At 38.7% G+C, this 27,961-nt stretch overlaps 1 protein-coding gene across 3 annotated transcripts in view; it reads left to right on the forward strand.

Moving 5' to 3' along the window:
* The window catches only part of PARVA (parvin alpha), a 68,716-nt gene that overhangs the window by 32,365 nt on the left and 8,390 nt on the right, over positions 1–27,961 (forward strand). For all 3 annotated transcript variants that reach the window (XM_068945129.1, XM_068945130.1, XM_068945131.1), the window contains 10 exons: positions 10,893–10,982; positions 11,082–11,152; positions 11,847–11,949; positions 14,244–14,384; positions 16,973–17,088; positions 22,462–22,520; positions 23,583–23,602; positions 24,584–24,645; positions 25,316–25,384; positions 27,095–27,196. In XM_068945129.1, the coding sequence (XP_068801230.1) occupies positions 10,893–10,982; positions 11,082–11,152; positions 11,847–11,949; positions 14,244–14,384; positions 16,973–17,088; positions 22,462–22,520; positions 23,583–23,602; positions 24,584–24,645; positions 25,316–25,384; positions 27,095–27,196 (833 nt within the window). The remainder of the gene's footprint in view (positions 1–10,892; positions 10,983–11,081; positions 11,153–11,846; positions 11,950–14,243; positions 14,385–16,972; positions 17,089–22,461; positions 22,521–23,582; positions 23,603–24,583; positions 24,646–25,315; positions 25,385–27,094; positions 27,197–27,961) is intronic.

The raw sequence follows: 27,961 nt of genomic DNA on the forward strand, positions 1-27,961 counted from the left end.
TCTTTTCATTTCTCTCTCTCTCTCTGGAAGGGCCCACAGCCCATAAGACTAGTTCATCTCTTACCAGTGGTTTATTACTCTTTTGATGGCTTATGTCTGTCCTTTCCTCTGCTTCTTAGTTTTGTATATGTTTTTGTCTGCTTTAGAGCTTAATCCTTTTTTCATGTGAATTTTGCTAATTGTTTTAGTGGGGGAAGTATTTATAGAGAAAGAAGTACAGTGATCAGGACCTGAATCAGATCGCATTACACATGCGTCTCAATTCTGGCAACAGGCTTCAAGGGTTCATTTCCAATATTGTCATGTCTGTGCCCAGACCTCCCCTGTTCTCTAAGGTGAATGGTGACTTTGTCAGCTGTGAGGGGGAAAAATACAAGTTATCTACAGCAGAAATGGACTAGGAGATTGGTAAAAACATGTGCTTTATACATGCCATTTGAGCCTTTCATTCAGTTATATGACAGATAACAAAAGTACACAGTCAAAACTGTATCCCAGCTTTCAGAATGCAACTTACCAAGCAGCAAAAAGCAGATTTAGTTTCTTTTGCAGATGGTCTATGAGTCTCATGTGGCATCATATTAAATTATATAGGCAGTCAGTCACTTGTTCTGAAGCGATGCTCTGAGCTGAGAGTTGTGATGTGCTTGAACCATTCTGTCGGAAAACAGTCTCGAAAGCTAATACAGCTTCTGAGAAGAGCAGCAGCAAAGGGGCCTGCAGAGCAGGGGGCTTGGAACACCTTAAAGACTACAGTTCCCCCTGAGATACACTATGAAGGTAGCCTGGCGACCGTACAATGGGCTGTGGAGCATTTTGCCCTAAAGGTAGGAGACTAGACCCTTCTCATTCAATTGCTTTTCTCCTTGATTTCTGTGAGTAACACTCTTAGGAGTATGACTTTCTGCCTTTTTTTTTTTTTTTTTGTCAGAGATGGTTATTTTTGTTTTCCAATATTTTGAAGAATGAGAGTTTATTTTCTTCCTGCTGTTCTCAGACTTTGCTTTTCCTGGATAACAGAGGAAAATAATACTATAGTTTGTTCATTACAATGCTGTTCCATGAAAATATTTCTGCAATATCAGTGAGATTTAATTAAGAGTTTTGTTCTGGGGCTATTTCAGATGAATATGTGATTCTTTTAACTTCAGTTTAGTACAGATTCAGTCCCTAAGTAATACTAGATCCGATGTGAAAACAGTGATTTTTACCATTTGAATTTCCACCTAGGGAAAATTGTCATTTGTGGTCAGAAGCACTCTTCAGATAGGAATTTTCAAATTGGTTGTGAATCATGCAGTAAGCGAGTTTAATATTCATGTTTAGTATTACATTATTTCTGTTTTATTAAACATTCCTTAATAGGAATATTAAAATCAGTTATGCCATCAAGAACTGCAGGTTGCAGATTGTTTCTGAGAAACTCTAAATGTTAGTGTTGTTTAAAAAAAAAAAAAAAGGCTATTGAAGGTTATTTACTTGGATATGTGAATAGCAATTTTTGGTGTGTTCACTTCCAAAGTGGGAAAACCTGTGCTGCAGCTACTCTTGATAGCAGTGTTTTGGATGCTGAATTTGATAATTTGATAATGACAAGAACCCATGGAACGCATTTAACAGGTAGGAGTGTTACACAGAGGTGTTTCCCTTGTCTGACAGTGTTTGACAGATGGTAGCAAATGCTGCCCTGAACTTACTGCTTGCTTGCGATTCTTGGAAAGAAGAGCGCAATGCATGTGCAATTCAGAGTTGTGCGATTAGGCTTACAATGCTGGTGCTTATAGTGCTTGCCACTTGTTTCCTAATTAAGAAGCATGTGAACACCAAAATCAGATGAACAGTTCAGTCAGGTAATTTTTCTGAGACAGGGCATTTGGAAGTTGGAGCAGCTATTTGAGTTTTATAGGGAAATGAGCAAGATCAGAAGTGCACAGTAGAGTACCAGGCAGTGCCCTTGAAGGACAATGCACAGGGCTGGATAAAAATCACTACTGCTGATTTTATGAAAGGAAGGGTGACCTCATCGCTCTGACATGGGTTTGGGAATCGAGAGGTATGGCTACTACTGTCCATTCTACTTCAGGCTTCCTATAACATCATAGGTTAAGGCTATATTTTTAAGTACCTAGCTTCCCTTTTACAAGTGCAATTTGTGTCTCCAGAGATAAGATGTGTAAATGTATCCCTTAATCCAGAAGTGCATCACTTTCTACTCTCTGTAGGATGGAGATAATGCTATTTTCTGACATTGGTGGGATGTTGAGGCTAAAAGAATTAATTCTGATTAAGGGGGTTGAAAAGCTAGACTAGAAAGTGTTGATTTATTTCCTGTGCAATTTGAGAACTAACTCTACTTTGCTAAGCCAAACATAATTTGTCCTGTGCTACCAAAGCACTGTCTTGCATCATCTTCTTACATTTTTGTGTAAGTGCATTTTAGGAGGGTACTACAGCCATATTACTGATCACACCATACTGTGCTTTATACAAGCTGATCAAAGCCCTCAAAGGGCTGTCCTGGAGTCAGGGTTTGCCACAGCCATAACATATGCCTCTTCATCCCTGAAATGACCCTTCAGTATGGACAGCTGGGTAAGAAGAGCAGGAGGGCTGCCACCCAATCACATTCAGTTATGCACATAAGTCATAAATCTACATTTTTGCAGCCATTGTTTTAATCTCTTTGGGTCACTCTTATCCTGTCTTCCTTGTGTTTGCTACTTGTCCAACTTTGGTGTCACCCTCAAACTTTGTCTTAGTTGACTTTGATACCGAAGAAAGAACCTGAAGCGTGAAGATTTCTCAGAAGAAATTTAAGGTTTTTCTTTTTTTCTCTCCCTGGACTGTAAAAATACCTGGCCACTTATGAGAAAGCTTTTAATCCTTTGTGACAAAGTCATTCCTTGAAGCCCCCCAGATGTTCTTATAAAAGAGAAGCAGCTCTAAGAGCTGCAGTTAGAAAACTGTGGCCCCATGTGATACATAAAACAATGCTCTATCTTTGAAAGGAAATGTTAGCTTCCCAATGAATGTAGTCATTTTTCTAACTCCTCCAAGAAGAAATCATCTAGATTTTTTGAGATGCAATGAGTCTGGCACTTAATTTTTTCTCCTTCAAAAAAAAAAAAAGGCTTATATACACAAGAAGAAATGACAAAGAAATTCAGGAAATCCTCGACTCGCTACTAGTATGCCCTTACGTTCCTAAGAACTATTTTGGGCTTTTCCCTTAGGAAAAGCTAGAACTTGTCGAGCTGGGAAAGACTTCTTGGAACAGATAGTTGGTTTTGTCTTTTCTGCATGAGCGCCTCTTGTTGATATTGGAAGAGCTACTAGTAGCTGGTTGGTAATTCAGAGAACGTGAGGCAAAAGTCAGTCCTGTAAAATCAGCCTCTCCACTCCACAGTATTTGGAAACAAACTATAGTAGTCAGTGGGTGAACGTGTAAGACAATCCACTGCCTCCCCTTGGTTGGGGATCAGGACTGCGCCAGCTCGTCTGTCTGACTCTCTTTGACATCTTGCTAGCCGTAGATTCCTTCCTCAAGAAATACAAGCTTCCTGCTTTTGGTGTGGAGGATAAAAATGCTCTCCTTTCTGTCTCCATGTAACCCTGAGCATCCTGTGTGGTTCTGAGATGTGTGGCATCTCAATAAATTGGAACTCTTAGCTGTCAAAGGCTTTGCCGCAATAAAATAATTTGCATGTAGGGATACCATGTGCAGACCAGTTAACAACTTGCAGATATCTTCTGCACAAGGACCCTACCAAGGCATTTGAGTCTGTTACAGGAGTTTCAGGCTGCCATCAGACTCACCACAACCAGTTCTGATAAGGACCTGGAACGGTCGTAAGATTTCGTATATGCATAGTTGGTTCTTCAGTCGGGGGAAAATCAGAGTAGTTTGGACTCCTGTCTGCCTTTGTTCCTAATGCAGCCTAGTGGGTTTTTTTCAATGGTATTTAAAGTACTTCTTTAGGGTGACTGGCTTTACAAAACATCTCCAGATATTGCTTATGTATTTTAAAAGATGTGTTGAGAGAATGTGTTGAAGGAATGAATGGAATGACCGGTATCTACTTTAGCTTGATACCACACCACTTGTTACCTCTTAGAAACTACAGGAAAATTCTGAAAAAAGGCCTTCATTCCAAATGAAATGTGAAAGCATGTAAGGTTTAATGAGGCCACTTATGATGTGGCTAAGAAAATCACGTGTACACTTTAAAAGAATTGTTTTTATTTCTTTTTTTTTTGGTTGAGTTTTTTTTGCCTACTAAGACTAGGGATTTATCAATCTATTGAGGGAGTTTTTCCAATTTATTGGAAAGAAGAAAAAGAGCGCCAGGTACAACAAACTAAGCACTGAGGTACTTCTGAGCAGCTTTGGACTTTCAAGAAAGTTCAAGGTAATGAGCATTTAATTTGTACTGCATACATGAAAATCATATTGTAGCATTTCTCCCTTTTTTGGTGTGTACAGTATTTTTATCGTTCTTTTGCATGTGTGCCATGTTTGGTTTAATGGAGAAATGAGAAAAGAAAATAGATTCTTTTTTAGAGACTGGGTACTAACACAGTAACATTAAAGGGAGGCACATCGTTGTCAGCCAGTTTGCGTATTTATTTACTTTTACAAATGGTTGGCTTGGAGTCAGCAGTTAATGGAATGAGAATGATGTTCCTGTACAGATCATTTCCTGAGAAACATTTTCAATTACAAACATATCTCTGCTTTTCTTTCCTCATTTGTTATGTTTTTGAGAATAAATGGGGAGTAGCATTTACAACTTAAGGTTTATGTTCTGAAGACAATTTTAACAATGATCCCCACATAAAAAGGCCCTTTTGTAGTTACAAACATATGTTTATGATGTTTTGTGCTGTGAATATTGAATTTCTGGTGGACGCTGCAAACTGCAGCTGCATGCTGCAAACTTGTAAACATCTATAAATCCATTGGATCATTTTAGTTCTATGTGTAATGCAGATTTATTGTCTTTTGTGCAGATTTCTTTTGTTTCAAACTTAAAGCTGAGCTGCCAAAATGCATATTGGCTGAATTATGTATTCAAGATATTAGGCAGTACCGTTTTAGATTAATATTTTCTTTTCCCTTTGTGGACTTATAAGATGCACACACACTAACATTAGAAAATAACATTTTGGATGGCCCAGAAAGGAATTGCATAAGTTTGCTTGAATAAACAGTATCATTTTGTGAAAGTTTAAACTTGGAATTTTTGAAAATGTTTTTGCGCGCTCTCTCTCTCTCTCCCTCTGACCATATTAGATAATTTGGATCTCTTCTCATGTTTGCCGATACAAATTCGGAATTACTCCACTGGAGTGATACCGAGTATAAAAGTGGAGTTTGTGAGGGAGAACTGGAATCATGCTGAGCCAGTGAGCTGGTGTAAATCAGGATAAATCCACTGAAATCTATGCAGATACAGTCATTTATTTACACTCTGCACTGCAAACTCTCAAGTCAGTGAAAGAAGTAAAGCTGCTCTTGGGCATGAGTGGTTACAAGAGCGGGCCATCAAGGTCATGAGCTTTTATCAGAAAGTTGTTCCCAGTAAGGAAAATATGAAACCAAAACCAATTAATCTAAATTTGGCTCTACTGTAATTGAGTGGATATTGCTGTCTGTACAAGAGCAGAGAAGACATTTCCTATTGGAAATCAACGTTTTTCTAAATAGGCTGTAATTTCTGGCTTCATAAACGTATGTAGCATATGCATGCATGTTTGAACGTGGGTGTATATACAAATATCCAGTGTTACTCTGGCAATATGTTCTCTGCAGCTAGCTTTCCAAGTTGTGCTGGTTCCAGGAAAAAGTAGCTTAAGACAGAGACACTGCACATAAAGCTACCGTCTGCCACAGTAGTTTACAGTAACAGGTAGTTTTTCTTTCGACTTTTTATTGTAAAGCTTAAGTTCCTGGAGTCATGTGAGTGTCACTAACTGTCAGCTTCCACAAAGGAAAACAGAGTATTTATAGCCTTAAAAATGACAGAGATGATCTTGAATGGAAACAAGTTTTTGTTTGTTTGTTTTTAAGGCATACAGAAGGAACTGCAAAAGCATATATGTTTATATTTGTGTGTGTGTGTGTATGTGTGTTTAAATCTTTTTTGAAAGACTGAGGTTAGAAATATTGTATCACTGTGCTCTTCCAACATTAATGTTCACCTCTACAGATCGTCATAGACTTACAGAATTGATCAGTTAAGTGTTGTAGCACTTGAACATTTTTAATTTTTTGAGTGCAGAATCAGTGATGTGGAAGGGCATGGCTTAATGCTCAGAGAAAGAGACCATTTAACACTGCATCTTGCCATATTTATTTTATGATTCTTTGGACAGATATGCTAAAATACATCTAAGTCACAGTGTATTGGATGATGTGGCATTTCTGAGCTCAGTTAAATTGTAAGATATGTTTTTACTCAAATCAGAATGTTATTAAGCCCTGAATATTAAACAGGGCAGGAAAAAGCCTGCAGCACACAAAACAAACAAGTAAAAAACCCAAATGAAACTGTCTAATAAATACAATGTGGAGCAACAGGCTGCATGTACTGGAGGAATTAAGCCCATTTAAACTGCATGGGCAGTACTCCCCTTTCAGATGTGCTCAGCTTCCAACGGTTTCGATGGCAGTTGGATGCATGCATCAAAGGGCAAAGTTTGGCTCATAGCACCCGCGTGGATTTGATAGTGTAGGTTTATGACCTTGTAATCCTAGATCATCTGACAGAGTAAAAACTCTGTCCAGCTTAAAATAGCTGCTATGGTTGCTGTTGATAAAAGCTTGTGGACTCCCTAGCTCTGGGGCCAAATTTGGTGCTGGCATGATATGAGGAAGTCTGTTGACAGCTGATATCAGTGGAGTTGCACTTGATTACATCATAATAAATTTGGCATGTGGAGATTAATCAGAAGTCTGAGGAGAAAAGTATCCGTTCCTTATCCAGAGTTAAAACTGGGACTTCCACATTGCCAGTGCACAGAGATTTGTCTGTGCTGTATGCAACTCCGTTGCTTTTAAGGATCTTGCCTTAAAAGTACATTCAACCCTCAGTTGCACTCAGCCCAGTGACTGTGAAAACCTGTAGGGCTGGATTTTTCTCTCAGGTCCAAAAGTATAAAGCCCCTAATTATGCTAGATTAAGCACAAAGGAGAACTAGCCCCGTGGTAGTCCACATACTGGCTGCATCTTGGTTGCAGCAGCAGCAGCAGAGGAGGTGAGAGGAAAAAAGTACTCTCCTCTGCCACTGCAGTCCTCCCACAGAGCAGGCAGCCCTGGGGACGTGCTCCTTTGGCTCCACTGCCCCAGGCTTCTGGGGCAAGTCTTGCTCCTATATGTTAGCTGCTGCTGGCATATATCCCCTCTTCCCTTCCTGGATTTTTATACTGTAAGACAGAGAGAAGAGGTCTTGCTGATGTTTTAAATCATTCTTCAAAGTATTTCAAGAAATGGGATAATGTTCTTTTAATTTCAGCTGCTGCTAAAATTCTCCCAAAACCTATGTGCTTTGTTTTTATTAAAATACTAGAATTGCTTATGTGATTTTCCTGAAAATTAATTAAAACAAATTAATGAAAACCAGCTGAAAAATGGATTCCTCTGCTGAAACTGTGGTATGCAAACTCATAACCTCAGTCACATATTTGTGGTTCCTCTATAAACACCTAAGTCTAGTGGTTTGTCATGGAAATTTTTTGATGGAAGTTCTTAGAAAGCTCTGGCTATATTACATAATGCATTTTCTTTCTCATTGCATACAACTTGATATAATACATATATTCTTACCTGATGCTTTTAATAGCATTATTAATCTGTGGCAAAATCTTTCCTCTTCCATATTGAGAAAGAAATGAAAAAGATGCTATCAAGGCTTAGGGTTTCTCCATCATGCTGCGAACAGGAGGGCAGAAGGAGTCTATGGCAGGGCTAACGTCAACCTGGAATATGTATTATGCACTGCAGAAGGCAGTGTTGAGGAAGGAGAGCAGGGAGTATTGCTGTCCTTTCTGTCTGGCAAATAAGTTCCATCTGGGATCTTCAGTCATCTGGAGGTGTGTTGTGGATTGAGTAGGCTCTGCGTATGGCTCAAGTGGGTGTGAGAAATGTATTCTGCTAGGGCTGGCTGCTCAGGGACAAGAGCACCACTTGCCTACCTTAAAGCAGGGCTTAGCCCATACTGTAGTGCGTATACAGCACCCACCATGCATTCCAAAACAGACTTTATTTGTATTTAATGTTCCCTTTTCATGAAAAAAAAATGAATCTTTTATTTGATCATGTTATTAAAATTCAGAGATTAGGGTACATGGTTTTTTTTGATCATTTATTCCTTGTTTGTTTTCTCTCATTTCCAGAAACTGTGATAATATGGTGACAGTCATGTTGTTAAAAGTGGGGTGAAGTAGTCATGCATCATACATGTTGGAGGACAAAAATGGGGGATTTCAGTGGGCAACTGCCTTGTAAAGAACGCCTTATAAAGCATTCAGCCTTACAAAGCCTGTTCAGTCTCTTTGGAGAAGTCTCAGCAAGCTCTGCCAGTGGGTGTCCTCCTGGAGAGAGGAACCAAAAGCTTTCCATCGCTGTCCTTCACTAGGCAAACGAGCTGACTGCTTCCTCCAGTGTGTACTGCTCAAACGGAGCATCCAGTCCTTTGGGATAGGAGACTTCAGTGGAGCCAACTAGCTTGAACAGATTTTATTTACTGTACTCCCTCCTGGGACTGATGTGAAAAAAGTGTTTTGCCTAGGACCCTTTGTGTGGTTCTTCATGAACTAAACGTTGCAGAACAGAAGGAGCTCTACATGGAAATTTTCTGTCCACGGATTTTTTTTATGCCCATAACAGTTTTGAACCAAAACAGAAAAAAATCAAAGAGGATAATAAAACCAACAGTGATTTTCTCCAGGGAGTGCTAGCAGTTCAAAAAATTGCTATTAAGCGTAAACAGTTCCTAAGATTGTACATGCTAAACCAGATTCATTCTTGCTATAACTCCTCAGAACTTGATGGATTTACATGAGGGATTAATTTGGTCCATTGCTTTCGGCCTTCAGTCTTAGAGGATATACAACAATCCAGGGAACTATTATTGTCAACGTTACTTCTTTATTGTCCTTTAGAGCTGCCCAGTATTTGTATTTTACAGATACATAAGCAGGGTGAGTGTATGGAGTGAAGTTAGTTAGTGCAGAAGGTAGTGGATTTTTTAGTTGTTTTTGCACTATTAAAAGCAATAAGCATTCTAACTGCTATGAATCTTACATAGATTCATGAGTACTGCTACACAGACTCTTAAAATGTGCATAGACATTTCATCTGGCAGAGTACAAAACATTTCACAAAGCATAGAAAATATCTGGAAAGTTTTAAGTACTGTTATCGCACCAGCTAATTGTCACAGTGCCCATGTGAGTTGAGCTATATTTATTTATTGCACACAAGAAGTTAAGACAGAAATGTAAAACAGTTTTCCAAAAGCTAAGTTACAAGGCATTCAGAGAGCCAGGAGCAAAACGTAGGCTCTCTGCTGCCACTTTCTACTTTTCTGTTTTCTCCAAACCTTTTTTCTTTTTTGAGTCATTTTCAAAGTAAACTACAGAAGGTTGGTCAGTTTCAGAGAGTCATTCTCAAATGTTAGATGGTGAATCTGCATATACCTGTAAACCATGTATTTTGGTTCATTAAGTTATTTAAGTTTAAATAACAGATGTGCTAACGACCATGTCTTTTGAAAGTCTGTACACTGGAAAATGAGCAGTCAAAACACCATTGTTTGTTTGTCATTCAAAAGACGATGATCCTCTTTCCTGGTTCTGTAAATCAGATTTATGCTGACTCCGTGGTTACAAAGCAGCTACAAATCTGGCTGGTCACTGAAGCAGGTACCCTCCCTGCGCAGTGCTGAGCAGTTTTCCTAACGGTAGGGTTAGCGTATTGGCTTGTTTGTATCTATTCTTTTCTGTTGTAGAGGTGTGTTTAGGCAGTGCAGGTGTTGTTTTGTCTTTGAACCTGTTACAGTTGGGTTCACCTCCTGGCATGAATGAAGTTGCTCTAAACCGTAGCAGGCAGAGAACCTGTACAGTACAGAACTTGGGTGCGCTCTTACTCAGCTGTATTTCCTGACAACCATGGCATGTCCAAAGGGTGGGATTTTTGGATTACTACTCCTGTGTCCGGGTTCGTTCACGGCCAGTGTCTGGACTCCATGCAGAGACACTACTTTTGAGGATCAGTTATCTTCCCCCTGTGTCCTGCTGCCGTGGTTTCTGCCAAAGAAAACTGAAGGACACCCACCAGAAGCAACCCACAGTCTGCTCCAGCTGTTTTCTGACCTGAATAACGGAGGGAGCAGCGTCCTGGAGCACAGCAGCTGCACCTTCAATCCTAAATTGTCAGTCCGGCAGCTCCTATGCGGATGTATATCTAGACCCAGGTCGTCTTAAGCAGCCAAACTTGAAGCACCTTCAGAGCATGGGTGACATGCTCTGAGAGAGGAGTAATTGCTTCCTTCAGCTAAAGTGATTCATTTGTTAAATGTCAAGACCATTAAAATGTGAGTGAGCGTTTTAAAATTTGCGGAATAACGGGCCTTATCCTGAAAAGACTTGGAGGAAATTGCATTGATTTCAGTACCATTACCCATGCAAAAGCTACTTGTACGAGTAACGATTTGTTTGACTGGGCCATTTTTGTTAGCTGTATTTTATTGCTGTAATTACACTCAGTAGCTTATCTAATAGTCATGTTCTTATAAAGAAATTAATACAATTAATGCTATTTTTAGCAAGAGTGAAATAGGAAGTAAAATTGAATTGAAATTTGACCAAGCTCTTCTTCTTTATTTCCTAGTATCTGAATTACAGGAAGAAGGGATAAATGCCATTAACTTACCTCTCAGTCCAATTCCATTCGAACTAGACCCTGAGGACACGATGCTAGGTAATTCATAACAATTTTACATCTCAACGTAAAAGCTTGGTGTAAAATAAAGCCTCATGCCTGTAATAGTTTCTAATATCTTTCTTTTAAACCTTCCAGAGGAAAATGAAGTCCGAACAATGGTTGATCCAAATTCCAGAAATGACCCAAAATTACAAGAACTAATGAAGGTAATGAAAAGCATGTAAATACTTCCAAGAAAGTGAAGCTATTTTTAATACCATCCTTGCCTCTCTCATTTGAACCCTTCCAAGCACTTAGATATTAATTAAATGAAACCACGTGGTGCATATAACCCAGTGAAATGGGCACGCTACTTTTTGCAGTATCTTTAGATAAAGCACAAAGAGACTAATAATTTGGGACTAAAATACTGAATCCTGATTCTTAGTCCCATCCTGTCCCCAGTCTAAAATCACACTGGCTTCCTTCTTACTCTTTTTGATTCTTGGTGTTGGGACTTTTACAAGAAGCTTCATTAGAAATGGCTTCAGCACATTTTGCCTCCCAGTAAAATATTAATATACTACTGGAATCAAAGGACAGATTTCACTTAAGAAAGCACTTCAACAATCCTGTATTCGTCTACGCTTTGTGTTACAGCAACCTTAGAAGAGTCAAAGTGATGTCTGAGTGCATCAGAGGGAGGAAACTGTTGGTATAATCAGCACGTATTTCTTATCTCCTTGTAAAACTAACTCCTTCCTATTTTCGTCTGATGGCATTTCAGACTGATTGTATTTTGAACCATTGCAGCTTTGGTATTCTTTCTGCTGAGTATTTTCATCATTGTACAAAATGACATGTGTTTTAAATTGCAAATGAATAGTGTATAATCCTGCCAAATTTGTATTTCCCATATAGGTATTAATTGACTGGATTAATGATGTGTTGGTAGGAGAGAGGATTATTGTGAAAGACTTGGCTGAAGACTTGTATGATGGACAAGTATTGCAGAAATTATTTGGTAAGAAAAAATATATATGCATGCTGTTGGGGCCCTTTGTCAGTAAGTGGATCACTTGTTCCTACGTAGGAGTCTTAGTTTCATCTTACATTTATGCCACTAAGTGATATAAAAATAGCATTGTATTATGAGACTCTTGAGCAATAGGCTGTATGCTGTAGCATAGAGGAAGCACAGTCCTCATAGCTACAGTGTAATGTGTGGTGCTCTGTAGTTGGTGAGAACAGCATAAAGCCTACCTGGGGTGCTAGAGAGGGAAAGTTCTTGACTTGGCAGCAGTATTTACTCCAATTAAATTTATTATCTGCATATGTGCTGTACAACTGTAACTATGTTACAAGTGGAAAGTAAGTTTGAAAGTAAGGGTATTTTAAGTACAATGGTGGATGTTTTTAATCTGTGCTGGTTCCACTCTATAGTTTATTCACATTTCAAAGTTCCTCTGGAAAGCTGGAATTTCTTTCTGATTTGATGTCTGGCCCTTAACATTACTGAGGTAATGATACCCAGCGGACTGCAAACTGAGCTTCAGCTGAGAAACAGATAGAGAAAAGAGACTGCTAATGCAGAGCTGGCATGTGATTTTTAACTGTTGGCTTGGAAGCCACTTTCTTAGTTATTACAGCTCATAAAGTCTCCAGTAAATTTCTTTTCAGTGTCTTAAATGAATCTTGAAACATCATGTGAGCACTTCCAATAAAGGGTATATAGACTGTTTCCCTCTATGAATGGCTAAGCTATTGAATATGTTGTGATGGAATGGATATGGCCCAGACTGGGCAATTTGATTCTCATGGGCAGACCTCCAGTGACTTCACACAAAACCAAAAAAATGCACATCAGATACAGCTTGACTCTTGCGTATACTGATCCAATAGTAACAGATTTCAGTGGAATCTTTTCCATTACCCTTAATCCCCTGTGGATCAGGTCTATGCTAACTACAGGCTTCCATCCTGTTGTGACACCATGTACAGACGGATCTCTGGGCAGGTACAAGAAGCCCTCAGAGACAGCAGCCTCTCAGGCAGCATTCATTTGCCAGTAGCTCAGCCTCACTATGTTTGGGAAGATATTCAATTGACTTTGAGAACAAGATTAACTCTTACAAAGCTTAATAATATAAGTTTTTTTATAGAAGTGAATTCATAGGAGATAAAGTGTTTTATTTCTGATGTTATTATCAGGGAGGCTTTACCACTAAATTTTCTTCGCTTACTAGCTAATGGTTGTGAGGTTCCTGACAGTTTTACAAAAACATTAGCAACCATTGGCTTTCTTGATAATAATAATGGAGCTTGTTTGTCTTTTTACTGTCATCTCTATTAAATCCATGGAGCAGAGTGCTGGTACTCCTGAGTTAAGACGAACATCACTTACTTTTACTTTTTTTTCATGTTCAAAGGAGTTGCCCATTTTCATTTTGCACATCTTAATCTATCTTCAGTTAATTGAACCCTTGTTCATGTGGACACTGTCAATAGTTTAACAAAGTCATTTCTTTTTGATTGATATGCCTAAAGCTTTACGGTTTACTGTGTAGACCCAGTTCACACCAGACTATTGATGATTTTGCTTAAATCTGGTTAAAACAAGCTAAGCCGTATTTATATAAGCTCAGCAATCTGTATCCATTATTAATAAACCAGAGCATAAAATGTTTTAAAATCCATTGCAAATTTTGAGTGCTGACAAAGGCTATTGCTTTGTAGAAAAAAATTGTCTAGAGTTTTAGTTGCTTTCAGACCTTCAAAAAAATATTATTTTTTTGCATTTATTGGCTGCATCTTTCACCTATATAAATATGGTATCCCTTCACTTTGACCACAAGTGGGCCAAGTAAAATCTGCAAATCTCTGGAAACTGAGGGAGAAGCAGTGAGGGTGGAACTGGTGAAACAAATCTTAAAAGTCTCTTTTAGGCTTGATAGTCTGCTGTACAGGCCACTAACATGCAGAATACCCTTTATCCAGCAGTAGTAGAAGTAATGAGCTTTACCTTCTAGTCTGATGTTCCCTAAAGGAAGTTGCAATAGATCTTTACTAGCCAGTAGTGTAGCTTTCATTAATATTTGGCCTTTCCCCTGGCAATGGGGAAATAAAGGGAAAACGTGGACTGTATCTTTAGGAGTTCAGAAGCGCAGGGGAAAGTGGCTCTGGAAGGAAAGGCTGAGAGACCAGGTAATTTTAGCACTTGAATGTCTAGTTTCTCCTGAACGTATGTCTGGGTGCGTGGAATGTCATGTTTCCCATGAAGTCAACTGGCTTTTTTTTTTTCTTCTATTATCACTTCAGAGAAACTTGAAAGTGAGAAGCTGAATGTTGCTGAAGTTACTCAGTCTGAAATTGCTCAAAAACAGAAGTTACAGACAGTTCTTGAAAAGATCAATGAAACCCTTAAACTCCCACCAAGAAGCATCAAGTGGAACGTTGACTGTAAGTTGCGTGTTTTCTACACTGCTCTCGTTTGTTACAGCCAGGAGCTTATAGGTACTATCTGGAGTTCTTAAATATCTGATGGGAGACTGAAACCTGGTATTTATGGTAGGAGCTGCTCAACAATAGAGGGAGGTAAAAGGAACGGGAGAAGGGTTGCAACACAGTCTACTTTCTCTGCAGCTGCTCGACCTCCAGTTTGAATAAACTACTACCTTTTCAGGGACTATCAAAATACAGTATTTCCGTTCTTAAGTCTGTGTGCATACCAGATTAAGTTTTCTGTTACTCAATTGGTTTACTGAAAGGAGCAAAACCCACGTAACTGTAGTAGTTGGGCTGAAGAAAAGGTCTGGAGACTCCTCTTTTGTATAAGACATGCAGCATACATATGAATGATGTTTCTGGTTGTTTAGGATGAAATCTCAACCACTAATTTTGATTACAAAATTCTCATCAAGGTCAGGACTTCACCCTTCCTGTTTTACTGTATTAACAGTGAACATAGCAATATATACATAGAAAAGCCGTCAGTAGCACAGCAGGAGTTAAAATTAGCCTCTTCAATCTGCTTCAGAATCATTTGACACTGGTGAGTAGTTTGGCCAGAATATAAGTTATTCCCTGTCTCCTATACCTGTCTTGACCTGGGCTGTTTTTTTATCAGATGTTCCATTCACAACAAATCTGTGAGAGGGAGAGAAATAGCTCCGGAGAGGAAGAGTGAACTTTAGGCATGGCTGACTTTCCCCTTCATGTGGTCCCATTGAGTTTCCTGTCCCCTTCTCTCTCCAATCTCCCCCATTTTTTTTCTATTCTCTGTTCCCCCATTCTCTGTTATGCAGCTGGATGTGGGGTGTTTGGAGCAGCCTAACAATTTCACTTCTAGTTTTAATTTAATGTTTTACATGCATTTGAGAGCTAAAGTACAGATAGACGGCAGCAGCTGGAGCCAGCTGTAGCACACATTGATGCTAGGCAGACAGACATCTCTGTAGTGTTCTGCTAAAGCACCTCGTCCCTGACCCCTGCTTCCCCCCAAAAATTTGCCAGCAATGCCACATTTTATGAGTATGGGCAAGTGGAGAAATCTCCACTGCATACTTGAGACTTGGACTGGAAAATGAAGAAAAACGATGTTTTAGTGAATCTGTTGCTGCTTTACCAGTGAAGTAAGGTAGTAGTTATTGTTTACTTTATATACAAAAAGCATTTGAGTGCACTGTGCCGTAGCTATCAAACATTTTTTTCAGAAAAATACTTTTGGAAAGTCTGTAAATGAGAAAAATGAAGAAGAAGAAGAAAGGAAGTACTAAAAATCAGAAATAAGATTCACTTTGTGCCAACGCTTTGATACTTGATTAAAGATTGATTAAAGATTAAAGACTTAGGCAGAGTGTTGCCAGCAGGTCGAGGGAGGTGATCCTGCCCCTCTATTCAGCCCTGGTGAGGCCTCACCTGGAGTACTGTGTCCAGTTCTGGGCTCCCCAGTACAAGAGAGACATGGCACTCCTGGAGAGAGTCCAGCGGAGGGCTACCAGGATGATTAGAGGGCTGGAGCATCTCTCCTATGAAGAAAGACTGCAAGAGCTGGGCCTGTTCAGCCTGGAGAAGAGAAGATTGAGAGGGGATCTCATCAACGTGTACAAGTATCTGAAGGGGGAGTGTCGAGAGGATGAGGCCAGCCTCTTCTCCGTGGTGCCCAGCAACAGGACAAGAGGCAACGGGCAGAAACTGAACCACAGGAAGTTCCATCTGAACCTGAGAAAAAACTTCTTCACTGTGAGGGTGACAGAGCATTGGAACAGGTTGCCCAGAGAGGTAGTGGAGTCTCCTTCGCTGGAGATATTCAAAAGCCATCTGGACGCGATCCTGGGCAATATGCTCTAGGTGACCCTGCTTGAGCAGGGAGGTTGGACTAGATGATCTCCAGAGGTCCCTTCCAACCTAAACGATTCTGTGATTCTGTGATTTCCCACAGAATGGCTTTTGATATCTTGTAAGTCATGTTAGTGTTAACTACCCGTATGAAACCTGCTGTGAAAAAGCTTCAATAACAAGAACTATAACAACTTCATGAGGAATGTTTGAGTCATTGAGTTTAGTAAGTTATTGCTTAAGGCTTCTGCCAAAATAGGCTCATTTATCAGCCTGCAGACATTGTGACACTTAAAAATGAATAAGTGCATGTTATGAATACGAAAATATCTTTCTGATAGTCCATAAATCCTTATTGAAATAAAGGGAATAAAGGAACAGCAAGGAGACTGCATAGACAGCACTTTAGGCTGCCGTACGTGAAATCTGGCTTTTGGATTAGATTTAGATTTCCATCTACACAAACCTAAGGCATCCAGACATATTGCAAATGCTAACGCTGTGGTACTGACACATATTACTCACTGAGTTGCATTCACATGACCTGCGGAGCAGGAGGAGACACATAAAGGAAAGGTGTCTTAAAAATGCCCCCTAGCTCCAGGCAGCAAGAGGATGAGAGTCCTATAACCCACTGCATCCTGAAAAGCAAAAATATTTGCCCTAGTTATTTTGCAATTTGTAACTTGTGCTTTTAATATCTATTTCAGCTGTTCATGCGAAAAGTCTCGTAGCAATACTTCATCTTCTGGTTGCGTTATCACAGTATTTTCGAGCTCCAATCAGACTCCCAGATCATGTGTCCATTCAGGTTGTTGTTGTGCAGGTAAGAGAGGTGTTAAGCAGCTTCTGGCAGACTTTGTGTTTGCTCGTGCATGCATGTGTATCTTTTTGGCTGACAAGAAAGACACGTGTGTCTTGTTTCCTGACGGTGCTTCAACTAGAAAAAGGCAGAAGCGCTTTCCCAGTTTGAGCTGTGGTTCAGAATATCTTAGGTTGATAGAGAAGTGGCCAGACTCTGACATTAAAAATCTATGAAGCATTGTTATTGTTGGAATGTATTTGTTTATTTATCACCCAGTATGATCTCTAGAATTATTATTTTTCCTATTTTTGACGGTCTTCTCACTTGTGTGGAGATTCAAATCAGCCTTGGCACTGAGTGATGAATTGTCACTGTTTATTACATTCAGATTCATGTTAGGTGACTAAATGTTCTTTTTCAGCCTTATGCATGCTAATTTAGTCTGATTACAGTGTTGACTTTCTCATAAGCATGCAAAAAACCCATCGACTACATTTTTTGTGCCAATCAGTCTCCTTATTAGAGTCTTATCCATCCAAACTCTTCATGTTATTCTTTTTGTCATTTTTCTTTCAGTTGGATTTGTGTTTGCTTTATCTTGTTTGGCCTCTTCCCATTTAATTTGCTTTTCTTTCTCTCCAACGAAGTCTGCATTCATTTTTCACACTGTAACTAACTCTGCCTTTGTTTTTCACACTGCAACTCTCTCTTATTTTCTTGTCTATTTTTGCCTTTTAACTGAAGTTGCCCTGAAGCGTCTGGTGCTAAGAGCTATTACCCAGGTTGTACATGATTGAAACCAACCGCTGCTTTCCAGTGTTCACATCAGACAAGTTTTGGAATTAGGTAATTTGCTGTGGGAGAAATTTGAAGGAGAATCTCTGTCTCCTAGAGGTATTGCTGAAGCCTGATACTCAGTTCATTGACTCTCAAATTCCACTTGGTGGGCTTGTCCACATAGGATGAAAGAATCCCAACAAATCTGCGCTTAATTTGTCTAAGGCTTCAGAGGAAAATAGTTTCCAAGCAGTTTCTTTTGGATATTGTAAATATATTAATCACACTGGTTTATCTCAAAGTTCTACCAAAATCAGCCTAAGAAGTCAAGAGTACAGCATTCAGTGCATCTTTTGGAAAAGAAGCTAAGCAAAAAGAAGAAGAATGTGTACATTTAAAAAAAAAAAAAAATCTTGCATTGTACTGTCTCTCCCTATGTCCAGACAAAATTCCCATTTAAATCAATAGACGTAATTCTCTTCTTGTTTAATAGGCTAATGTAGTTCAACAGCAAATCCACTGAAGTCAGTAAAGATAAACCAATTTAAAAACAGTAAGTAGTGGGAGAATCTGGCTCACTGCTTTGCCTCTTAGCTACACAGCTGTAGCTCAGGCGCCAGTATATTGCAGAGAAAGCAAATGCACCAGAATAAAATCTGAGTAATGTTGCAGAAGATTTTGCCCTGCAGACCCAGATCCTTGATGAAAACCAATCATTGGAACGCCAAGGCTATGCTGAATCCCATTAACTGAGGGTGGGGGCCAGTATTCTTACTGTAATTGTGTTTGAGACATTCTTCATTTTTATTTTACAGAGTTTTTTTTATTTTTTTTTTAAGTCTGACTTTCATATCCTGTGGGACTAGTTCGATATTATTCATCATGTACTCTTTGAACTCAATGAAAGTTTTAATCAGCAATCAGCAGAACCAAAAGCCTCATTTAGTGTTCAAGCTTGCAAGGCTGATGTTGCAAACCCTCCATGATACAGTCTGTAAAATAAGGTCATGCCTAAGGAAGCTCAATAGACTATGTAGTATCTGATTTTAAATTCTGCTGTATACAGTTTGATAAAGATAGAGGGAATGGTAGAGGGAGAGAAATCAGAGTGAAGTACAGAAAGACTACCTTAATGCATTTCGTAATTCTGTTGGGTTTAGAAATGCGCAAAATGTAAGGGTTGCCATGATGGCTGGGTATAGTTTATTGAAACAGAAACAATGATATTTCTCAAACATTTCTGAAATAACATGCTCGGGCCCAACAGGTAATCAACACAGTTCTTATGAAAGCTTATGTTTCCTTTGGCTGTTTTGTACAGAAGCTGTTAACCATGAGAGTCATATGAAGCCTGGGTTATAAGTTGATTTGGGAAAAATTGTGAGACTTGGAGTTCTTGTGGTTATTTTGTTATATTACTTTGCTTTTCTTCCATACTGACAGAACAAATAACTTTGAGCAAAGCCCAGGCTCTGTTTGATCATTTCTACTGAAACCAATGAGAGCTTTTGCGGAGAGTTGGATCTTTGCCATCATTTTACCTCTTTTTTTTATTATTATTATTATTATTTTCTGTACCTGACACAAATGGTTACATGACAATTTTCTTGTGTGCTAGAGCTGTGAGTGAGAATGCATAATAATTCCTGTGCATTAGCAGAGCAGCTAGGATGGCTTTAGCATGTTTTGAGCACTGGAACAGCATTTCTTGGGTGCACAAACTACTGTAAAGGAAAGCTAGGAAATTAATGGCAGCAGAAAAAAAGGTGAACCTCCCAAGCTTTATCTGAGAGCATTGGCACACTGTCTATCTGAAAGCTCTGGGAAGGTCTGCAATAGTTTTGAATAGTGTTACCTCAGGTTCCCAGGAAATCTTTTTTGAGTCTGTGACAAATATATTTGTTCTTTCAAGTTCCAGACTGCTTCTGTTTTTCATCTTGGTGGGCAATTATAAAACATGGTCCACCAGACTAAATGGATTGCAATAATACATACCCATTCAATAAGTGGAAGGGTTTTTTCTTAACGAGTGGGTCTTTGTGGAAACTTTAGCAGTTGGCCCCTTGTAGAAAGCTGCCAGTGTGCTTTCCGTTTCTAGATGTATTGCCCAACTTTCAAGTACGTGATTTTGTTCTAGGGGCAGTCACCAAATGAAAATGAGAAGTGATTGGGTAGACCTTGCATTGCCTTTAGTGGAATCTTTCAGCTGGGGGGGGAAAAGTGGCAAGCCTATGAAAATACATTCTGTGGACACTGGAATGAGTGTCGAGGCTTTCTTTTTAAAGGAACATCTTCTGTTTCATACCTCTTTTCTCAGTGACCTTAAGATACTAGGTGCTTATTTTTGTCATTTGTTATTTCACTTATAGCCACTTATTATCTTTAAGGAACACCTCTGGATGCTCTTTCACTAGTAGCACTTTCAAAGTAGTAGTGCTTTCTTTGGATTTGGGGAATATTGTGTCATTCTCTGTCTAATTTAAAAAAGGCTTCACAACAAGTGACATCAGTGTTGGGGTCAGTTTTGAGACAGACAGTTTTTAAAGTGCGAAGGATATATAGGAAGCAGCTTGCATGGAGAAGGTGCTTAGCTTAGTGTTTCTGACGTCCATTCTCTGGTTGTTGTCGTTGGGACTTTTTCAAAAGCATCAAAAGCATGGGAAAGTCACTCTTGATACATGCTGGTCAAAGTGTTCGATGGATGAATTTGCTGTTTGGGCAATGTGGTAATTCCTTTAATGGTGATCAGATGCCAAGCATAAAACTAGGACTACACGTCTTCTTGCATTTTTCTGTCAATGACAAGAGGATTGACATGCAGAATTCCCATTGATGTTAATATCAGATTATCAAGAAGTAAAATATTTGCTCTTTAACAGTACTAGAGCATATTTTAGGCCATGTTGGCATGTTTAGGCCATGTTTAGGCTTGTTTGCAGAGGGAAGGCAGAGTATTAGAAGTCTTTTTCTTCTCTCATATCAGCAGAATATGGCGCACTGAGAAGAATAGTTGCCGCTGCTATGGTGCTAATCCCCTCTAGAAAAGTAGAGGGACAGGGCTTTTTCTCCAGAATGCATTATTAGTGTGTCAGAGTCATCATCAGGAGGCAATAAAAGTTCCCTTTCACTCTGGAGCAAAGGGGGGGAAAAAACCAGTGTAATTCTAACTTGAGCTAGCATGAACTAGATTGTAACTCTGAGAGCAAATGCTTATTGCTATCTGCACAAGGTGGAGAGGAAGATAGCCCTAAGTGATGCAGTTTTTCATTAAACTTTCAAGGTATGTGAGGGAAAAGGTGTCAGCAGCCACTGCTGAAACAGTGCCATATGGCTTTCCTATGGAAAGTTAAGTTTGATCCTCATATCTTTTATTGGTGTAGCGTAGAAGTAATAGACTTAGCCAGGCCAAATTGTCAGCACATCATGCACCTCTAAACCCAGCACTGCCTCTGCCGGGGGTGGGTGGTGTTATCGTTTCCAAAGCGGGAGAATACAGCAACCCCAATTCAGTTTCTTCATTGCTGGGGAAGGAGCCATCTAGTCTCTTACCTCCCTTTTTAAAAAAAAAAAAAACCTTGTTTTCATGAAGGACTTTTCCAAAAGGTTATTTTCTTTTTCTCTTTTCCATGTAGAAGGCAAGTCTAGGATCAGCATTAATTTATTTTTCTCATTTTCTTATATGACAAGAGTGAAGAATCTTGAATAATTGCCTAATGTCTAAACTTTACATGCAGTCATCAGCATTTACCTGACTTTTTTTTCTATATTGCAAAATTTCACTAATTCCAGTGAACAGAATTAATGGAGAGAACACAGAGAGAGGCAAAACATATGTGCAGTATGTACACCACCAGCAGATGACTGCGATCGGCATGCTGGATGCAACGTCAAATTCTTCAAGTCCTTCATTTTCCAGCTGACTCAAATGGCAACCATTTGAGTTGGCTCCTGCCATTTTGTGTACTGCTTCTAGGCACAGGCCACTAACCTGCACATACTAAGAGGTATCGTGCATCAACAGGGCAGTGATGTCAATGGATGTATTAACAGCAACATGGATGGGGTCTGGATCTGGCTGTGAATGGATTATCTTCCATTTTGGTTTTCCTTCACAACCAATTTAGCCATTTGTGTGGAGAGAAGTCAAAAAATGAAATTGCTGAAGCGAAAAAGAAAGTGCGTGAACAGGGAAGAAAGAACAGCTAGCTGGGGGGGAAGAATTTGCCAAAGGTGAAGCCTTGGCACCATCTGCCAAGCTGTTCATTGAAATACAAGGCTTTGTTCGACTCACCAAGACATACCTCTGCTAAAATACTTACATGTGTGCTTAGGTGTTCCAAATATCTTGCTGAACGGGGGCCTTTGAAAGAAAAGTCAGTTAAGAACAATGGAAAGAAATACTTCCTTGTACAGGTGTAGTTTCAAGGTTCCTGTTATTGTACAATAGAGTTTTTTAAAATGCTCGCAAGGTGAAGTAATATATTACAGTACGTTTGAAAAAAGTTCTTATTTTGCAGGGTTTTTTTATCTGATTACATGCGTAGATCACAAATAAATTTTACAGTACTCAAAGCATTAAACTTTACTGAGAAAATGTCACTTTTTTATTTTTTCCAGAAACGAGAAGGAATCCTCCAGTCTCGACAAATCCAAGAGGAAATAACTGGTAACACTGAGTATGTCAACACCACTCTTGCCAGCAGTTCAGTAATTGAACACAGATGTGTCTCAGAAATTCAACCATTTGCTGATATTTAGATTTCAGTATTGGGGTTCCAGGGAAGATGATGCATCAGCCAGTGATTATATTTTAGCCTTTGCAAGAGCTACAAACATGCTTCTAAAAATAAAAAAGGGTAGGGAAGCGCAGAGCTGGGGAACTAAAAGCAGGAGACTGGGATAAAAGAGAAGACAGTGAAGACGTACAAAATTTCTATATTTAAAAAAATTGTTTTTGCAACATTTCAAATAACATAAGCACAATATTGTATTCAAAAGTCCTTCAAACAAACCAGAAAGATGTGTCTTATTCCTGTATGGTGATCTTTATTTGATAAAGAAGTAGTAGATTACTTCAGAAAGGAATATGATACGATTAATATTTTGTTAGCCATTTGGACTTTGGAGATGTAAAATGATGGTAGTAAGCCCTGTACCTACTGGACAATTTATAAACCCTGTACTGGACAATTTATAAAGGAAAAATTTTTCAAAGCCAACAGAAAGCAATGGTGGAATATTCTAGTTTTTAACAGAATGGAGAGAGTTCAGATGATTGACTTATTATTAATCTTTATGGATGTATTTATATGTAGTATTTATATGAGGTATCAATCAGAGCAAAACACTGCAGTTCTTCAGAACCTAGTCCAAGCATTGTTTTGGCTGGAATTGTGTTGCAGTTGATATGGTAACTGCATCTTTAAGGAAAAAGTTTTCATAAAATAAACATGAAAACACCTTCTTCACACAGGCAAGGTGTGTTGATTTGGTTCAGCAGTAGGAAATCTGAGATTTGATCTCATCATGAAACTGTAGTGACACCAAGAGATATTATGCTGACCGACTCCAGACCAATGCACTCTCAGAGCAACTTGATGAATATTCTCTTAATTCCATGAATGTAGTACACTTTTCACCAAGTCAAAGATCTGGCCACATATGCTGTTTTCTTTAGCAGAACAATGTATGTAAGTGAATTATATATAACTATGTTTTGCTTTGTTTTTTTTTTGTAGGGCATTATCAGGAAGGCATGGTAAGTTCATTAGATTATTATCTTTTTCTTCAGGCAGCCAAAGTTTACATTAATTCTGTTATGGGTGGGCACTTTGTTCAAACTGCAAGGAAGCCAATGACTTCTGTTTACCCTGGCATATACATAAATATATATATGTTTTTTATGTGTGTGTGTGTACGTGTGTAAATATATATATATATGTGTGTGTGTGTGTGTACTGCAGACTCTTGTGGTGGTTAAAAAAGAAGAAAAGCATCAAAGTCAGTCTTGCCATCTCTAAAACATGTTTCAGTGCTTTTCAGCACATATTAATTTGCAGGTGCTTCGTGGTTTAACATCCAGAACATTACTGTAATAGTATTAATAGTCACAAGTTCCCAACATAATACAAGATGATGTCTTATGATAAACCAGCTGATGAACTTGTTGCTGTTCTTGCATCCATTACTTGCTTACACCATATTGAGTCTGGGTCATTATTCAGCAGGTCTAAATTCAGTGCAAGTTCCCATGCCTACTACTACTTATTGGCTAGTGCTGAGCCTGGCTAAATGCCTGGCCAACAGAAGACACTTGCTGGAGGAGGCCCACAGGGCCCACAGGGAAAATTCTCCTCTCTAGATGTAGTGACTTTAGATGTAAAGTCATGCTCTTCTGCAGCCAATTATCTGGTTACTTAGCTCCCTGTATCTGGCTGTTTAAGGTTTTATGTATTTTATGTTTTAAGATGATACTCGTCTTTGTTAATTTTTGAGAAACAGAGTTATTAGGTAATTCAGAGCCTCCTGGAAAATGATGCTTTTTGCAAATAATAGAGAAGAAGTTAATAGCAGCTTATAGCAAGGGAGAAATATGCAAAATATATAGTACTTGGAATACAATGAGTATATTGAAACCTTTTACTGACTCTGTCTTCAACAATTGTGCTCTTTAATAAGTGTTTATTATGCAGTTGGACAACTGCTGCTCAGTATATTAACATCTCTGAATGTTTTTCAGAACGAGATGCATTTGACACTTTATTTGACCACGCTCCAGACAAGCTCAATGTTGTGAAAAAGGTTAGAAGGTTTTTATTTCTAAAACATAATGTGTGCATGCCCATGCACATGTACATGCTTTATGTGTGTACATATATGTAGTGTATGTAGAATATATAATGTGATATAGTTTGCGTACGTTAAATACAATGAAGCTTTAGGTTGAAAGTGAAAATACCTAATCCATGATTATAATGTTACTTTTTATTACGTTTAGCAGCATGACCTTAACTTTGGAACACAGAACAAGATGTAGTTGTCAAAGTTTCCATCATAAAGAAGTTCTCATATAATGTTTGCTGAATAGAACTCAACTGGTAGATTAAGTTTACTGATTCCAAAGAGGTATCCAGTTTACAGCTGCCAGGGGTCTGACCTTGAGTATTTTGGCTGCTGTCAGATTTGAGTGGAGTCCAATTACCCAGTACCCTATGGTCTGCTACAAGCTTTTTTGAAGAAGAATTGTTTTTTGACAATATGTTTTTAATTTATTTGCATCATGTTTATTATGTTTCTGCTCTTTATTCTTGAAAAAAATTCTTTTTTTTAACATCACATTTGAGTTTTAAAACTTAAAAAATAGTATTGCAGCCTCTTTGCTTGTGCAGGTTCTTTTCTGACTGGAGTTCATACTCCATGGGACTGCTACCCTGCTAAGTAGGCCTTGACTAACTTGTTCTCCATGTTTCAGACTCTCATCACATTTGTGAACAAGCATCTCAATAAATTGAATTTGGAGGTCACTGAACTGGAGACACAGGTAGGATTTTATAGCCTTTGTTAAAGGGGAGGGATAGTTGCACTGTGTTACATGCTATGCCTTCACCTTTATCCAGAAATTTCATTGAATGATGAAATTGAATTGAATCATTGAATGATGATTTCATTGATTGATTGAGTGATCAGGCTCTAAGTTGTTATTTCAACTGGAAACCCTTCAGTGCTACATAAGTTCATAAGAAGAAAACCTCACCTATTAAGCAGAGAAATCATAAGGACAGCTGCATTTCTCTGAAACAGTTTTGTACTTCCATTAGCATAATTGACAGATGCTACTTCCTTGTGCTGCTAAGTGCTGTAAGGAGAACTTGTGTCAGTTTTGGTCAGGAAAGAACTCTGTACCCTTGGTTTGGTCCAGCTTCAAGTTGAGCAGTTGTTTCCTGCCTACCTTTACGCGAGCAAATAATCTCATGGGATTACAATGACTCTGTTCAGTGAGATGCATTCATGAGACTAAGGCTACTCAAGTGTATAGGTAGCTCTACAGCTGGGCTGCAGGCTTGATTGCACCACGAAAATGGCTTGGTACATGGTCATCTTTTTCTCAGTTGCTAAATTGGCTGGAAGGAAGCTAAAAAAAATGACTTATGCCCTGCTGTATTAATACATTCCCATGTGAACAAATGAAGCAGTTATAAGAAAATTACAAGATCGGACAGGAAGGATGGTATCTGCACTATCAAAAAAGCCAGGTGTTTTCAAGACAGGCGTTATTTTATGTCTTGCTTCATGTCATTAAGAACTTTTGATTTATTTGAATAGCTGTCAGTCCAATATAAAGAGATTTTTCAAAGTTAAAATTAAGATTTAGATGGAAGGAACGTGCAAGGGCTTTCAGAAAGGTTCACTGTGCCTGCTTATTGCAGTGTTTACTTTTGGAAAAAACATATTATTCAAATGTGCCTAAAAACCCCTTAAGCATTCATCCAAAGCAGCATTCACTAAGATAAGAGATTGATTGTATCTCCTTTGGTAGAAAGAAAATAAGCTACTTCAAGGAGATGATGATTTGCTTCAGATAACCTGAAGAAATGGATGAATAGAGTTGGTGGACTGTGAGGGTTTCTTGATGCGCTGATAGACTTGATGCCATAGAGATAAGAGTGAAATGCTGTTCACAAATACCCATGCATGGTGCTGGTTTTCAGACTGAACTGAGCATGCATCATAGCAATTAGTTATCTCTCATTTGTAGTTGCATATGCTGAAAGGCTTGCAGAACATGGGAGAACATGGTTCTTTGTTCCCTTATTTCCTCCAACATATTCAATTTCAGTGCGGTCGTGAGACTGCACCTTTATTCTGCTTTTCTCACCTCAGGGAGTACATGCTATTTGACTGGAAAGGTGACTGTTCTGATATCCCACAACTAAGCAAACAGACTAGAAATGAAAGCAAGGGTATAGATCAAACCCGCTGACCACCTGTCTTTCCAGGAACTTTATTCTGCATGTGTATTTTAGCATGAGGTCAGTTTTGGTGAGGGCACAACACAACGTACTGACTAAATAAAAGGTATGTGGGGTGAGCTGAGATCTTTTTGTTGCAGTTTGAAATATTTATATTGGTAGTTTGACTGTTCTGCATTAGACAATATATATTTTGTTCATTAAGCTAAGCAATGAGATGTTCATTCAGACAGTGTAGTGAGAAATGTCTTTTTTTTTTTTTTTTTTTTTTTTTTTTACAGTTTGCAGATGGTGTTTACTTAGTCTTGCTAATGGGTCTCCTTGAAGGCTATTTTGTTCCTCTGCACAGCTTCTTCTTGACTCCTGATAGTTTTGAACAAAAGGTAATTAGATTTCATTTTTTGGTTGAAAACAGATAAAGAAACAAACATGTCCAGCAGTACAGGGACAGCACAAACTTTTCCATGCGAGTTAGGTGTAAATAGCTAAAATCAAGAGAGGACTGGTAATCATTTCCAAGCATTTTTAAGATCTCAGTGTTAATGCTTATCCAGAATAAAGGGGGAAATTATATAAATTGTGGGGTGTCTAGAAAGTATTAACTAATTTTGGCAGCAATTGTGTGATGCTGTCATCAAGCCAGACTTACTGTTTGGTAAGTGTATAAGGAATTATACACATGAATTGATGACAAAAAAAAAAGATTTTTTTGGAGCCCAATATCCAAGAATTTGACTTTTGGAAGGTTTTATGATATTTGGAAGCATGAAGCCATACATACGCTCTATATCGTTCTAAGATCAACCATTATCCAAACCTCTGTTGCTATCCAGACAATTCAGCTGCCTGTCCAAAACAAAAGCGCTACATGAGCCATCATGTTCCAATTTTTAAACTTCGGGGAGGTAGGCTAGTCTTATTTTTAAATAATTTATCTATAGGAAATACTAATTCATGTGTTATTTTTCAATTTATTTTATATTTCTGAAACCACCATCACCAAAAAAAAGAAAAAGACGACAATCCACAATTGGATTGTCTGGATTCCAAGGACCAGATCTTTCATTTATATATTGAGCCCTGTTTACTTTCTCCTTCCAAGTATCTGGATCTGTAGCTTTAAACATAGCTTGTTCTGACAATGTGTA

The sequence above is a fragment of the Struthio camelus genome, chromosome 5 (genome assembly GCF_040807025.1).
Source record: "Struthio camelus isolate bStrCam1 chromosome 5, bStrCam1.hap1, whole genome shotgun sequence".
NCBI classification, from domain to species: domain Eukaryota; kingdom Metazoa; phylum Chordata; class Aves; order Struthioniformes; family Struthionidae; genus Struthio; species Struthio camelus.